The following is a 14,035-nucleotide window of genomic DNA, read 5'->3' on the forward strand; positions in this document are numbered from 1 at the left end:
CTCCCACAGGCAGCCACGAATCAAAGAAACACAATTGAACCTATTCAAGAAAACACCAAACACCCAACACGCGGGAAAAAAGAACAAATTGAGCAAACAGCAAAAAGCGTGCAAAACGACGCGTAGAATATCAAACATCAAACCACCCTCTAACTAAAGAAATTGCTCCTCATCTCTGTTCTAAATGGATGTCCCTCCATTCTGAGACTATGCCCTCTGGTCCTAGACTCTCCCACTCTAGAAAATACCCTCTGCATATCCACTCTATCTAAGCCTTTGTTTCCACCAGCATCTCTAAGAGCCCGTTCTAGGTACATTACCCGTGTAAAATTCCTAACATGCAAATCTCCTTCAAATGATCTCCCTCTTACCATTAAAGTACACTCTCATCTTCTAAAAGAGAAAAAAAAAGTCTTACTATAACCCATCTGTGCTCCTTTGTCTCATGGTCTTATTACCAAAGGTTACAGGGAGAAGGCAGAAGAGTGGGGCTGAGAGGGAAAATGGATCAGCCATGATTGAATGGCGGAGCGGACTCGATGGGCCGAATGGCCTGAATCTGCTCCTATGTCTAGTTGTCAAAGGTTACAGGGAGAAGACAAGAGAATGGGGTTGAGAGGGAAAATAAATTTTATGGTCTATTTTCTTATATTTTTATAATAAATGCCTCTATCAGGCCTCCTCTCAATCTGCTACACTCCAGAGAAAACAACTCATGTTCATTTAACATCTCCTGAACTTCATATAGTCTAATCCAGGCAGTATCCTGGTGAACGGCTTCAACTCTCCAAAGCCTCCGCATATTTATTATAATGGGGTCACCAGAATTGCACATAATATTTCACAAAAAAATCTAACTAGGGTTTTATACAGCTATTAGCAATATCAATTTCAAGATCATCATCCCTTATTTAAAATCTTTTTTTCCAAATTTATTTAATTAACTGAATTCTAATTCCCTGCATGAGAAAATCTGCAGATGCTGGAAATCCAGAGCAACACACACAAAATGTTGGAGGAACTCGGCAGGCCAGGCAGCATCTATGGAAAAGGCTAATTCCCTATTGTGGAATCTGAAGTCCTATCAATTATTGAGGTCTTAGGGCACACCAGTTGGGTAAAATAGCAATCCCAAGGCATTATAAGACATTCATCAGTCCACATTTGGAGTATCGTGAGCAGTTTTGATTCCAAGTACAAGGAATGATGTGCTGCTATTGGAGAGAGTCCAGAGGAGGTTTACAAGGATGATCCCAGGAATGAAAGGCTTGATGTATAAGCAGTGCTTGATGTCTCTGGGCCTGTACTCACTGGAGTTCAGATCGATGACAGGGAAGGATCTCATTGAAACCTACCAATTACTGAAAGGCCTGTTTAAAGTGAGCATGGGAGAGTATGTTTCCAGTAACTGGAGAATCTATGACCAGGGGGAACAGCATCTGAATAAACGGATGTCCCTATACTACTGAGATGAGGAGGAATTTCTTTAGGCAGACGGTTCAGGTCCCAGGGATTGGTAGAATTGGTAGAATTGCCACACCAGCTCATCTTTAACGCGGAGATTGACAGGTTATTGATGAGTCAGGGTAGCAAAGGTTACAGGGAGAAGGTGTGATAAAGGGGTTGAGCGAGGGAGTAAATCAGTCATGACTGAATGGGCCGCACAGCCTAATTCTGATCCCATGCTTAAGGCTTACGGTCTAATCCCTCACCTCAGCAGCTCCAGCTAAAAGCAATGACGATGGAGCGGGGAATGTCTGAAAAATGGAAATAGAGAACTTGCCAAGAGAGAAAGTGGTAGAAGGAGAGCAGGATGAAGGGAGGTGATGTGGGCATCTTTGTCAAGGACAGCATTTACTGAACACCCCTAATTGCCCCTTGAGGATGCGGAGAGAGCCATCTCCTTGAACCGCTGGCAAAGATGCTCCCACACTGCTCTTCTTGGAGGGAGGTCAAAAAGTTTGACACAACAATGATATCCAAGTCCTATTCGACAACGGAGTGAGGAGATTGAGGAGGTTCAGCTTGTCACACTCTAACAAACTTCCACTGATATATATAGAAAGTGTCCTGGCTGGTTGTTTCATGGTCTGAACCGCAGAGAATAGTGGACACATCGCAATATATCAAGAGCACATCCCTCCCCATCTACAAGAGACAGCATCTTCCATTAAACACAAGAGATTCTGCAGATGATGGAAATCCAGAGCAACATATCCAGTGCAAATGGAATTCAGCGAGGCAGAGGAATAATCAGTCGACACTTTGTGCCAAGTCTCTTCATCAGGACATCCGTCAAAGATTCCCACCATCTGGGCCATGCCATCTTCTCACAGGTACTATTAGGCAAGAGCTTCAGAAGCCTAAAGTCCCACACCACCAGGTTCAAGAATAGCTACTTCCCTTTAATGACTTGGTTCTTGAAACAACCTGCAGAACTTTAATCACCACCTCAGTACAGCAACTCTCGAACCATTTGCACTGTGATGGACTTTGTTACTGTTCTAATTGCTTCTCCAATTGTTATGCGCCGTGTTGTATGACATGGGCGATCACGGTCTTTCCATGACCATGATTATTCTTTGCAAATTTTTCTACAGAAGTGGTTTGCCATTGCCTTCTTCTGGGCAATGTCTTTCCAAGATGGGTGACCCCAGCCATTATCAATACTCTTCAGAGATTGTCTGCCCGGCGTCAGTGGTCGCAGAACCAGGACTTGTGATCTGCACCGGCTCATCAATAACCATCCACCACCTGCTCCCATGGCTTCACGTGACCCTGATCTGGGAGGTGAGGGGCTAAGCAGATGATACACCTCGCCCAAGGGTGACCTGCAGGCTAGCCGAGGGAAGGAGTGCCTTACACCTCCTTTGGTAGAGGAGTATCTCCTCCCCGCCACCCAGATCTAACTGCATTCTTTCTTATAAAAATTGTGTTTAATTGAGGCTTTCCTTGTGAAAGTTGTGTATCTGATGCTCTGTGCCTGTGATGCTGCTGCAGAGAAGGTTCTCATTACACAGTGCACACACATGGACTTGTACAGATGACAAACCATTTGACTTTGATACATTTCCGAGTCTGGAGCTCCCTTCCCGACAGCACCATGGGACCACCTTCACTGGAGAGACTGCAGCGGGTCGAGGAGGTGGCCCACACCTCTCCACCACCCACCTTCTCGAGGAGCAATGAGGGATGCCTATCTAAACTGCCTATTCCCATTGGCCTGCACGGGATCCGTAGCCCTCCATACCCTCCCATCGATGTACCTATCCAAATTTCCCTGAAATGTTGAAACCAAGCTTGCATTCACCACTTGTGCTGACAGCTCATTCCACACTCTCATTACCCTCTAATTACAATAATCATATTTTCAAAAACAAGTGGTTATATAATCTGCAAAGGATTTTGGGGGAACATTCATTCATACAAAGGCACAACAAATAAAAACACTTTTTTTTTACTCTTGAAGTTCCTTGAGGAGCTTCCTTTCAGGAGTTGGGATGATAGATTGAAGTTTTATAAGGTGTTGGTGAGGCCTAATTTACAGTACCATGTGCAGTTTTGGTCACCGACCTACAGGAAAGATGTCAATAAAGTTGACCAAATACAGCGAAAATTTACAAGGATGTTGCTGGGACTAGACAACCTGAGTTATCAGAAAAGACTGAATAGGTTAGGACTTTATTCCTTGTAATGTACAAGACTGAGGTGAAGTTTGATGGAGGCATGGAAGATCATGAGAAGTATAGATAGGGTAAATACAAGTGGACTTTTTCCACTGAGGATGAGTGAGACTACTACCAGAGGTCATGGGTTAAGGTTGAAAGGAGAGACGTTTAAGGGGAGCATGGAGGTAAACTTCTTCACTCAGAGCGTGGTGAGAACGTGCCACCAGTGCATGTGGTTGATACCATTTCAACAATTAACAGAAGTATCAATAGGTACATGGATGGGAGGGGTATGGAGGGCTATGGTCCCTATGCAGGTCGGTGGGAGTGGGGCAGTTTAATTGGTTTGGCATGATGGGCCAAATGGCCTGTTTCCTGCTGTACTTTTCTCTGACTCTATGCTGCTAGGAAGCCGTCAGTGGAGTGGAGATCAAGGGGGATGAGAAACCTGGAGAGCTCCAGTCAATGAGAAAGCTCGTGGTGGAAGGCACAGAACTGATGGTGCTCTTCACAGTGGAGACTTAAGGACCGTGAAGTGCTGAACCAGCCAAGGTTACTGGTGGTTCGTTGACCTGTGCATAGGACAGCAAGAAAAAGAATAGCCTGCAAGAGGGGAGAGCAACAAGTTCACGTAGGGAGTCAGCAGAAGCACTGAGGACCATCAGAAGACTGAATGATTGGGACTGACCACAAGGAGTGCACATGAAGAGTAATGAGGGAAGGCCAATCTTTTAAACTGGTCCAAATAAATGTTACCGCCTACCTCCTGTAATTCCTGCTGCGTTTCTAATGGGAGTATGTGATAGGACAGTGTAAAGGGACCTTTTTCTCTGTAATTGACCCCAAGAGTGTGATGGGACAGTGTAGAGGGAGCTTCACTCTGTGTCTGACCCCGGGAGTGTGTGATGGGACAGTGTAGAGGGAGATTCACTCTGTGTCTGACCCTGGGAGTGTGTGATGGGACGGTGTGGAGGGAGCTTCACTCTGTGTCTGACCCTGGGAGTGTGTGATGGGACAGTGTAGAGGGAGCTTCACTCTGTGTCTGACCCTGGGAGTGTGTGATGGGACAGTGTAGAGGGAGCTTCACTCTGTGTCTGACCCTGGGAGTGTGTGATGGGATGGTGTAGAGGGAGCTTCACTCTGTGTCTGACCCTGGGAGAGTGTGATGGGACGGTGTAGAGGGAGCTTCACTCTGTGTCTGACCCCGAGAGTGTGTGATGGGACAGTGTAGAGGGAGCTTCACTCTGTGTCTGACCCTGGGAGTGTGTGATGGGACAGTGTAGAGGGAGCTTCACTCTGTGTCTGACCCGTGCTGTACCTGACCTGGGAGTGTGTGATGCTCATCCATTTCTCTGTAATGATAATTCTCATCGGGATCGGCTGGAGGAAAATCACAGCAAAAGCATACATTAGACGATTGGAGTACACTGCGTACTATTCTGGGATGAATTTTCAGGATTTCCCTTAACACTGGCTTCAGAAGTTTAAGAAATGAATCTGCCCGCTGTTGATACAGTTGCCTGGTCTGAATCTCTAGGTTATTAACGTCACTGTCAGGGCACCCATTCCTCTGGTATTGCACTGTAGATGCAACATGTTGGAGCCATGAAATGTTGCCCCAGCAACCTCACCCTAAAGAGGTTTCTAAAGCCTTGGGTTTTTTTTAATCAGAGACTGGTCGTCCAGCAATTGTAAATTTAGAGTTAAATCGGAGAATGTTGAGGTATTGGAATCAGAAGGAACATTGCATGATTCCAGCAAGGTCAAGGTAAGGGAGACTGTCATGCTTGTATGCTTAGCGATCCCGCGATGAGCAGGCCCTTCCAGTTGTGCTGCTCTAGCAACCCCGATTAACCCTCACCTAATCACGGGACAATTTACAGTGACCAATTGACCTACCCGGTCCATCTTTGGACTGTAGGAGGAAGCCGGAACACCCGGGGAAATCCCACGCATTCCATGGGGAGGACATGCAGACTCCTTAGAGGGAATGTCGGGACTGAACCCTGAATTCTGGAGCGTCCCGAGCTGTAACAGCGTCATGCTAACCGCTACAATACCCTCGGTAGGGGTCTGCACAAGGATCGGTCTCTGGAGACAGCCCTGTGTAGTGACAGTGATTCTCGTCCATCATGTAACTCCCATTGCCAACCCCTAGAGCCTCTCCAAGAGGTATCTCTCTGTGCGAGTCCCAATCTCTGATGCCCAGTGAATCATACACACGAAGTGCTGGAGGAACTCAGTAAGTCAGGCAGCGTCTACGGAGACAGGACTGGAAAGGATGGGGGAAGGGCAGAAGCCAGGATAACAAAGTTGTTGGAGGGGGAGGAGAACAAGCTGATAGGTGATAGGTGATTGGTGGTGGTAGGGGGGATGTGGGTGGGAGATGGAAGAAGCTGGCAAGGGACAAGTATAGGAGATAAAGGGCTGAAGAGGAAGGAATCTGATAGGAGAGGACAGTGGCCCATGGGAGAAAGGGAAGGAGAAGTGGAAACAGAGGGGGTGATGGGCAACTGAGAACAGATCAGGTGAAACGGCAACCTGAATGAGGAATGGAAAACTAGCGAGGGAAGGAGTGTGAGAAATTACTAGAAGTCTAAGAAATCGATGTTCGTGCCATCGGGGTGAAGGCTCCCAGACAGAATATGAGATGTTACTCCTCCAACCCGAGTTCTAATGAAGGGTCTTGGCCGTTTATTCCCCTCTATAGATGCTGCCTGAGTCGCTGAGTTCCTCCAGCATTTTGTGATCATCGCTCTGTTTTTCCATTGTTTTCCCACTGAGGACAATGGGGACCACATCCTAGCAACTGTACCTCATTATCCCCTTCCTCCCTTCTAACCTACCACCCCTCATCCCTATTCGGCTGTAAGAGTGACACCAGCAGCCAACCCGGATCCTGTCCTTGTTCAGATCAATTACCTTCCCCACAGTCATCGCTGGCTGCTCTCTGACCCCCCTCCCCTCCTCACTCCAGTGACACAAGTCAACTTCAGAAAAGACCAAGAGATGTTTGGGGTAAGGGGGCTTTTCAGTGATTGGACCGCAGGCCTGCTCTGACCCTTGACCCAGCATCTTCGGGGTATCAAGCCAATGTTAACCCAACATTGGGTAATAACACTGGAGATATCTCCTGTAATATCCAGGCAATGTGGCAGGCGCGGGAACTGTCAACAGTAAAGTCTAAAAGCTTTGACCTCACTGGGTTTGACATAACCAGGGCGTGATTAAAAATCAGCAGAGTGAACAGACCCCCCCAGTAATAGTTAGTTAGACTCAATGGATTTGATCAAATGGAGGAATCGATACCCTGAGGTCAGACTCTCAGACCCTATACGCTCAGGGATATGTCTATTCATTCGGATCTCTTGAACATTGTCAGAGGGAGATATCATTTACCTGGGGTCTGGCTCTCAGACCCTAACCCCTTCAGAGATATCTCTGTTCATTCGGGTCTCTCAAACATGCTCAGAGGGAGGTCTCTCAATCAGTCATTCGGCAAGAGATCTATACAATGATAAATGCTTTCAGTCGCGGGCATAACTGTACATAAGCCACTGTCCCACAGTCTGTCTGTCCAGGAGATATCTGTACAGGAATTAGGGTCTCTCAGATGCACTTTCCTATCTACCGCTCTCTCTCTCTCTTTCTGATAGATATTTGTAGAGTAACAGGAATCCTCACACTGCCTTTTGCACCCCCTCACTCTCTCTCTTTCAACCCTATCTCTCTCTCCCTATCTCCTTCTCTCTCTCACTCAGGTGATATCTGAATGTTTCTCTATCTATGGAGTTTTACTGGGTAGGTGCATCCTCTATTGGGTGCTATGAAGTTATTTAAGAAACTCTTGGTTGACTCTGTCAGTGTGCAGAAGGATGTTCTAACTGCATTGAATCACATTTTTCTGTGAAAAGAACTGGCCATGAAATAGTTGTCGGGTAGTATTTGTAACTGTTAACTATTTTAAAATATTGGAGATTTATGCTCCAAAACCATCCGTGCCAATACACTTCAATGGCTTCTGCCCAAAGGTCTGGAGTATCTCACTGAAGAGGGGCTTGCCAATAGTGACACTACTCACAGTCGGAATCGTCATTGTCATCCAGATGCTCGCGAGCAATCAGTTCCCGTGCACGCTTAATGTGACGACCCTCATCATATATCTGCTTCCGTCTTTGCTCAAACTGCCGTTTGCTTTCTTTGGAGAAGAGAGGAAAAATGGGAGATAATTACCTGAGGGAATTAAACTAGGCAGACACACAACTAAATAGGCAGAAACACAACTAAACCAGGCAGAAACACAGCTAAACCAGGCAGACACACAGCTAAACCAGGCAGACACACAGCTAAACCAGGCAGACACACAGCTAAACCAGGCAGACACACAACTAAAACAGGCAGAAACACAACTAAAACAGGCAGAAACACAACTAAACCAGGCAGAAACACAACTAAACCAGGCAGACACACAACTAAACCAGGCAAACACAACTAAACCAGGCAAACACAACTAAACCAGGCAGAAACACAGCTAAACCAGGCAAACACACAACTAAACCAGGCAAACACACAACTAAACCAGGCAATCACACAACTAAACCAGGCAAACACACAACTAAAACAGGCAAACACACAACTAAACCAGGCAAACACACAACTAAACCAGGCAGAAACACAACTAAACCAGGCAGAAACACAGCTAAACCAGGCAGACACACAACTAAACCAGGCAAACACACAACTAAACAAGCAGACACACAACTAAACCAGGCAGAAACACAACTAAACCAGGCAGACACACAACTAAACCATGCAAACACACAACTAAACCAGGCAGAAACACAACTAAACCAGGCAAACACACAACTAAACCAGGCAGAAACACAACTAAACCAGGCAGACACACAGCTAAACCAGGCAGACACACAGCTAAACCAGGCAGACACACAACTAAACCAGGCAGACACACAACTAAACCAGGCAGAAACACAACTAAACCAGGCAGAAACACAGCTAAACCAGGCAGACACACAATTAAACCAGGCAGAAACACAACTAAACCAGGCAGACACACAACTAAACCAGGCAGAAACACAACTAAACCAGGCAGACACACAACTAAACCAGGCAGACACACAACTAAACCAGGCAGAAACACAGCTAAACCAGGCAGACACACAATTAAACCAGGCAGACACACAATTAAACCAGGCAGACACACAATTAAACCAGGCAGAAACACAACTAAACCAGGTAGAAACACAACTAAACCAGGCAGAAACACAACTAAACCAAGCAAACACACAACTAAACCAGGCAGAAACACAACTAAACCAGGCAGACACACAGCTAAACCAGGCAGACACACAACTAAACCAGGCAGAAACACAACTAAACCAAGCAAACACACAACTAAACCAGGCAGAAACACAACTAAACCAGGCAGACACACAACTAAACCAGGCAAACATACAACTAAACCAGGCAGACACACAACTAAAACAGGCAGACACACAACTAAACCAGGCAAACACACAACTAAAACAGGCAGACACACAACTAAAACAGGCAAACACACAACTAAACCAGGCAGACACACAACTAAACCAGGCAGACACACAACTAAAACAGGCAAACACACAACTAAACCAGGCAGAAACACAACTAAACCAGGCAGACACACAACTAAATCAGGCAAACATACAACTAAACCAGGCAGAAACACAACTAAACCAGGCAGACACACAACTAAACCAGGCAAACATACAACTAAACCAGGCAGACACACAACTAAAACAGGCAAACACACAACTAAACCAGGCAAACACACAACTAAACCAGGCAGACACACAACTAAACCAGGCAGACACACAACTAAAACAGGCAAACACACAACTAAACCAGGCAGAAACACAACTAAACCAGGCAGACACACAACTAAATCAGGCAAACATACAACTAAACCAGGCAGAAACACAACTAAACCAGGCAGACACACAACTAAACCAGGCAAACATACAACTAAACCAGGCAGACACACAACTAAAACAGGCAAACACACAACTAAACCAGGCAAACACACAACTAAACCAGGCAGACACACAACTAAACCAGGCAAACATACAACTAAACCAGGCAGACACACAACTAAAACAGGCAAACACACAACTAAAACCGCATTGAGCGTCTGGAGCTGCGATTGGATTCATACTGGAGCATCCGCGATGCTGAGAAAGTTGTGAATAGCACGTTCAGTGAGTTGGCCACACCGCAGGTAAAGGCTACACAGGCAGAAAGGGAAGGGGTGGCCACTAGACAGCGTAGCAGTCAGCAGGTAGTGCAGGAGTCCCCTGAGGTCATCTCCCTCCTAAACAGATATACTGTTTTGGATACTGTTGGGGAAGATGTCTCATCAGGGGAAGGCAGCAGCAGCCGAGTTCATTGCACCATGGGTGGCTCTGCGGCACAGGAGGGAAGGAAAAGGAGTGGGAGAGCTATAGTGATAGGGAATTCAATTGTAAGGGGAATAGATAGGCGTTTCTGCGGCCGCAAACGAGACTCCAGGATGGTATGTTGCCTCCCTGGTGCAAGAGTCAAGGATGTCTCTGAGCGGCTGCAGGACGTTCTGGAATGGGAGGGTGAACAGCCTGTGGTCGTGGTGCACATAGGTACCAACGATATAGGTAAAAAATGGGATGAGGTCCTACAAGGTGAATTTAGGGAGTTAGGAGATAAACTAAAAAGTAGGACCATAAAGGTAATAATCTCTGGATTACTACCAGTGCCACGTGCTAGTCAGAGTAGAAATAGGAGGATATTTCAGATGAATACGTGGCTTGAAAAATGGTGCAAGGGGGAGGGATTCAAATTTCTGGGGCATTGGAACCAGTTCTGGGGGAGGTGGGACCGGTATAAACAGGACGATCTGCACCTGGGCTGGACTGGAACCAAAGTCCTAGGGGGAGCGTTTGCTACTGCTGTTTAGGAGGCTTTAAACTAATGTGGCAGGGGGATGGGAACAAGTGCAGAGAGACAGAGGGGTGTAAAATGAGGGTAGAAGCAAAAAGTAGTAAGGTGAAAAGTAAAAGTGGCAGGCAGGCAAATCCAGGGCAAAAAGCAAAAAGGACCACTTTTCAACATAATTGTATAAGGGCTAAGAGTGTTGTAAAAACAAGCCTGAAGGCTTTGTGTGTCAATGCAAGGAGCATTCGTAACAAGGTGGATGAACTGAATGTGCAGATAGTTATTAATGAATATGATATAGTTGGGATCACAGAGACATGGCTCCAGGGTGACCAAGGATGGGAGCTCAACATCCAGGGTAAGAGTGACCATAATATGGTGGAATTCTTCATTAAGATGGAGAGTGACATAGTTAATTCAGAAACAAAGGTTCTGAACTTAAAGAAGGGTAACTTTGAAGGTATGAGACATGAATTAGCTAAGATAGACTGGCAAATGATACTTAAAGGGTTGACGGTGGATATGCAATGGCAAGCATTTAAAGATCGCATGGATGAACTACAACAATTGTTCATCCCAGTTGGGCAAAAGAATAAACCAGGGAAGGTAGTGCACCCGTGGCTGACAAGGGAAATTAGGGATAGTGTCAAGTCCAAAGAAGAAACATATAAATTAGCAAAAAAAAAGCGGCACACCTGAGGACTGGGAGAAATTCAGAGACCAGCAGAGGAGGACAAAGGGCTTAATTAGGAAAGGGAAAAAAGATTATGACAGAAAGCTGGCAGGGAACATAAAAACTGACTGTAAAAGCTTTTATAGATACGTGAAAAGAAAAAGATTGGTCAAGACAAATGTAGGTCCTTTATAGTCAGAAACAGGTGAATTGATCATAGGGAACAAGGACATGGCAGACCAATTGAATAACTACTTTGGTTCTGTCTTCACTAAGGAGGACATAAATAATCTTCTGGAAATACTAGGGGACCGAGGGTCTAGTGAGATGGAAGAACTGAGGGAAATACATGTTAGTAGGGAAGTGGTGTTAGGTAAATTGAAGGGATTAAAGGCAGATAAATCCCCAGGGCCAGATGGTCTGCATCCCAGAGTGCTTAAGGAAGTAGCCCAAGAAATAGTGGATGCATTAGTGATAATTTTTCAAAACTCCTTAGATTCTGGATTAGTTCCTGAGGATTGAAGGGTGGCTAATGTAACCCCACTTTTTAAAAAAGGAGGGAGAGAGAAACCAGGGAATTATAGACCGGTGAGTCTGACATCGGTGGTGGGGTCGGTTATCAAAGATGTGATAACAGCACATTTGGAAAGAGGTGAAATCATCGGACAAAGTCAGCATGGATTTGTGAAAGGAAAATCATGTCTGACGAATCTTATAGAATTTTTTGAAGATGTAACTAGTAGAGTGGATAGGGGAGAGCCAGTGGATGTGGTATATTTAGATTTTCAAAAGGCTTTTGACAAGGTCCCACACAGGAGTTTAGTGTGCAAACTTAAAGCACATGGTATTGGGGGTATGGTATTGATGTGGATAGAGAATTGGTTGGCAGACAGGAAGCAAAGAGTGGGAGTAAATGGGGCCTTTTCAGAATGGCAGGCAGTGACTAGTGGGGTACTGCAAGGCTCAGTGCTGGGACCCCAGTTGTTTACAATATATATTAATGATTTAGACGAGGGAATTAAATGCAGCATCTCCAAATTTGCGGATGACACGAAGCTGGGCGGTGGTGTTAGCTGTGAGGAGGACACTAAGAGGATGCAGGGTGACTTGGATAGGTTAGGTGAGTGGGCAAATTCATGGCAGATGCAATTTAATGTGGATAAATGTGAGGTTATCCACTTTGGTTGCAAGAACAGGAAAACAGATTATTATCTGAACGGTGGCTGATTAGGAAAAGGGGAGATGCAACGAGACCTGGGTGTCATTGTACATCAGTCATTGAAGGTGGGCATGCAGGTACAGCAGGCGGTGAAAAAGGCAAATGGTATGTTGGCATTCATAGAAAAAGGATTTGAGTACAGGAGCAGGGAGGTTCTACTGCAGTTGTACAAGGCCTTGGTGAAACCGCACCTAGAGTATTGTGTGCAGTTTTGGTCCCCTAATCTGAGGAAAGACATTCTTGCCATAGAGAGAGTACAGAGAAAGTTCACCCAATTGATTCCTGAGATGGCAGGACTTTCATATGAAGAAAGACTGGATCGACTAGGCTTATACTCACTGGAATTTAGAAGATTGAGGGGGGATCTTATTGAAATGTATAAAATTCTAAAGGGATTGGACAGGCTAGATGCAGGAAGATTATTTCCAATTTTGGGGAAGTCCAGAATGAGGGGTCACAGTTTAAGGATAAAGGGGAAGCCTTTTAGGACCGAGATGAGGAAAAAATTCTTCACACAGAGAGTGGTGAATCTATGGAATTCTCTGCCACAGGAAACAGTTGAGGCCGGTTCATTGGCTATGTTTAAGAGGAAGTTAGATATGGCCCTTGTGGCTAAAGGGATCGGGGGTATGGAGAGAAAGCAGGTACAGGGTTCTGAGTTGGATGATCAGCCATGATCATACTGAATGGTGGTGCAGGTTCGAAGGGCCGAATGGGCTACTCCTGCAACTATTTTCTATGTTTCTAAAACAGGCAAACACACAACTAAACCAGGCAGACGGACAACTAAAACAGGCAGACACACAATTAAACCAGGCAGACACACAATTGAACCAGGCAGACACACAACTAAACCACATAGACACACAACTAAAACAGGCAGACACACAGCTAAACCAGGCAGACACACAACTAAACCAGGCAAACACACAACTAAACCACACAGACACACAATTAATTCAGGCAAACACACAACTAAAACAGGCAGACACACAACTAAAACAGGCAGACACACAACTAAACCAGGCAAACACACAACTAAACCACACAGACACACAATTAATCCAGGCAAACACACAACTAAAACAGGCAGACACACAAATAAACCACGCAGTGGAGAGATATGTATAGAAAACTCCCAGAACAAGGACAAAGTGAAGCTCCCTCTACACTGTCCCATCAACTACTCCCAGGATCAGACCACAGAGTGAAGCTCCCTCTACACCGTCCCATCACACACTCCCAGGGTCAGACACAGTGTGAAGCTCCCTCTACACTGTCCCATCACACACTCCCAGGGTCAGACACAGAGTGAAGCTCCCTCTACACTGTCCCATCACACACTCCCAGGGTCAGACACAGAGTGAAGCTCCCTCTACACCATCCCATCACACACTCCCGGGGTCAGACACAGAGTGAAGCTCCCTCCACACTGTCCCATCACACATTCCCAGTGTCAGATACAGAGTGAAGCTCCCTCTACACTGTCCCATCACACACTCCCGGGGTCAG

The 14,035-nt window shown here is 45.8% G+C and overlaps 1 protein-coding gene across 6 annotated transcripts in view; it reads right to left on the reverse strand.

The window, feature by feature from the left end:
* The window catches only part of LOC140729230 (protein phosphatase inhibitor 2-like), a 70,861-nt gene that overhangs the window by 40,204 nt on the left and 16,622 nt on the right, over positions 1–14,035 (reverse strand). For 5 of the 6 annotated variants that reach the window (XM_073048763.1, XM_073048759.1, XM_073048760.1 and 2 more), the window contains exons 5-6: positions 7,750–7,866; positions 4,992–5,048 (exon numbers count right to left, since the gene is read on the reverse strand). In XM_073048763.1, the coding sequence (XP_072904864.1) occupies positions 4,992–5,048; positions 7,750–7,866 (174 nt within the window). The remainder of the gene's footprint in view (positions 1–4,991; positions 5,049–7,749; positions 7,867–14,035) is intronic. The other variant, XM_073048765.1, reaches the window with a different exon arrangement.

Source organism: Hemitrygon akajei, chromosome 6, assembly GCF_048418815.1.
Source record: "Hemitrygon akajei chromosome 6, sHemAka1.3, whole genome shotgun sequence".
Lineage (NCBI taxonomy): Eukaryota > Metazoa > Chordata > Chondrichthyes > Myliobatiformes > Dasyatidae > Hemitrygon > Hemitrygon akajei.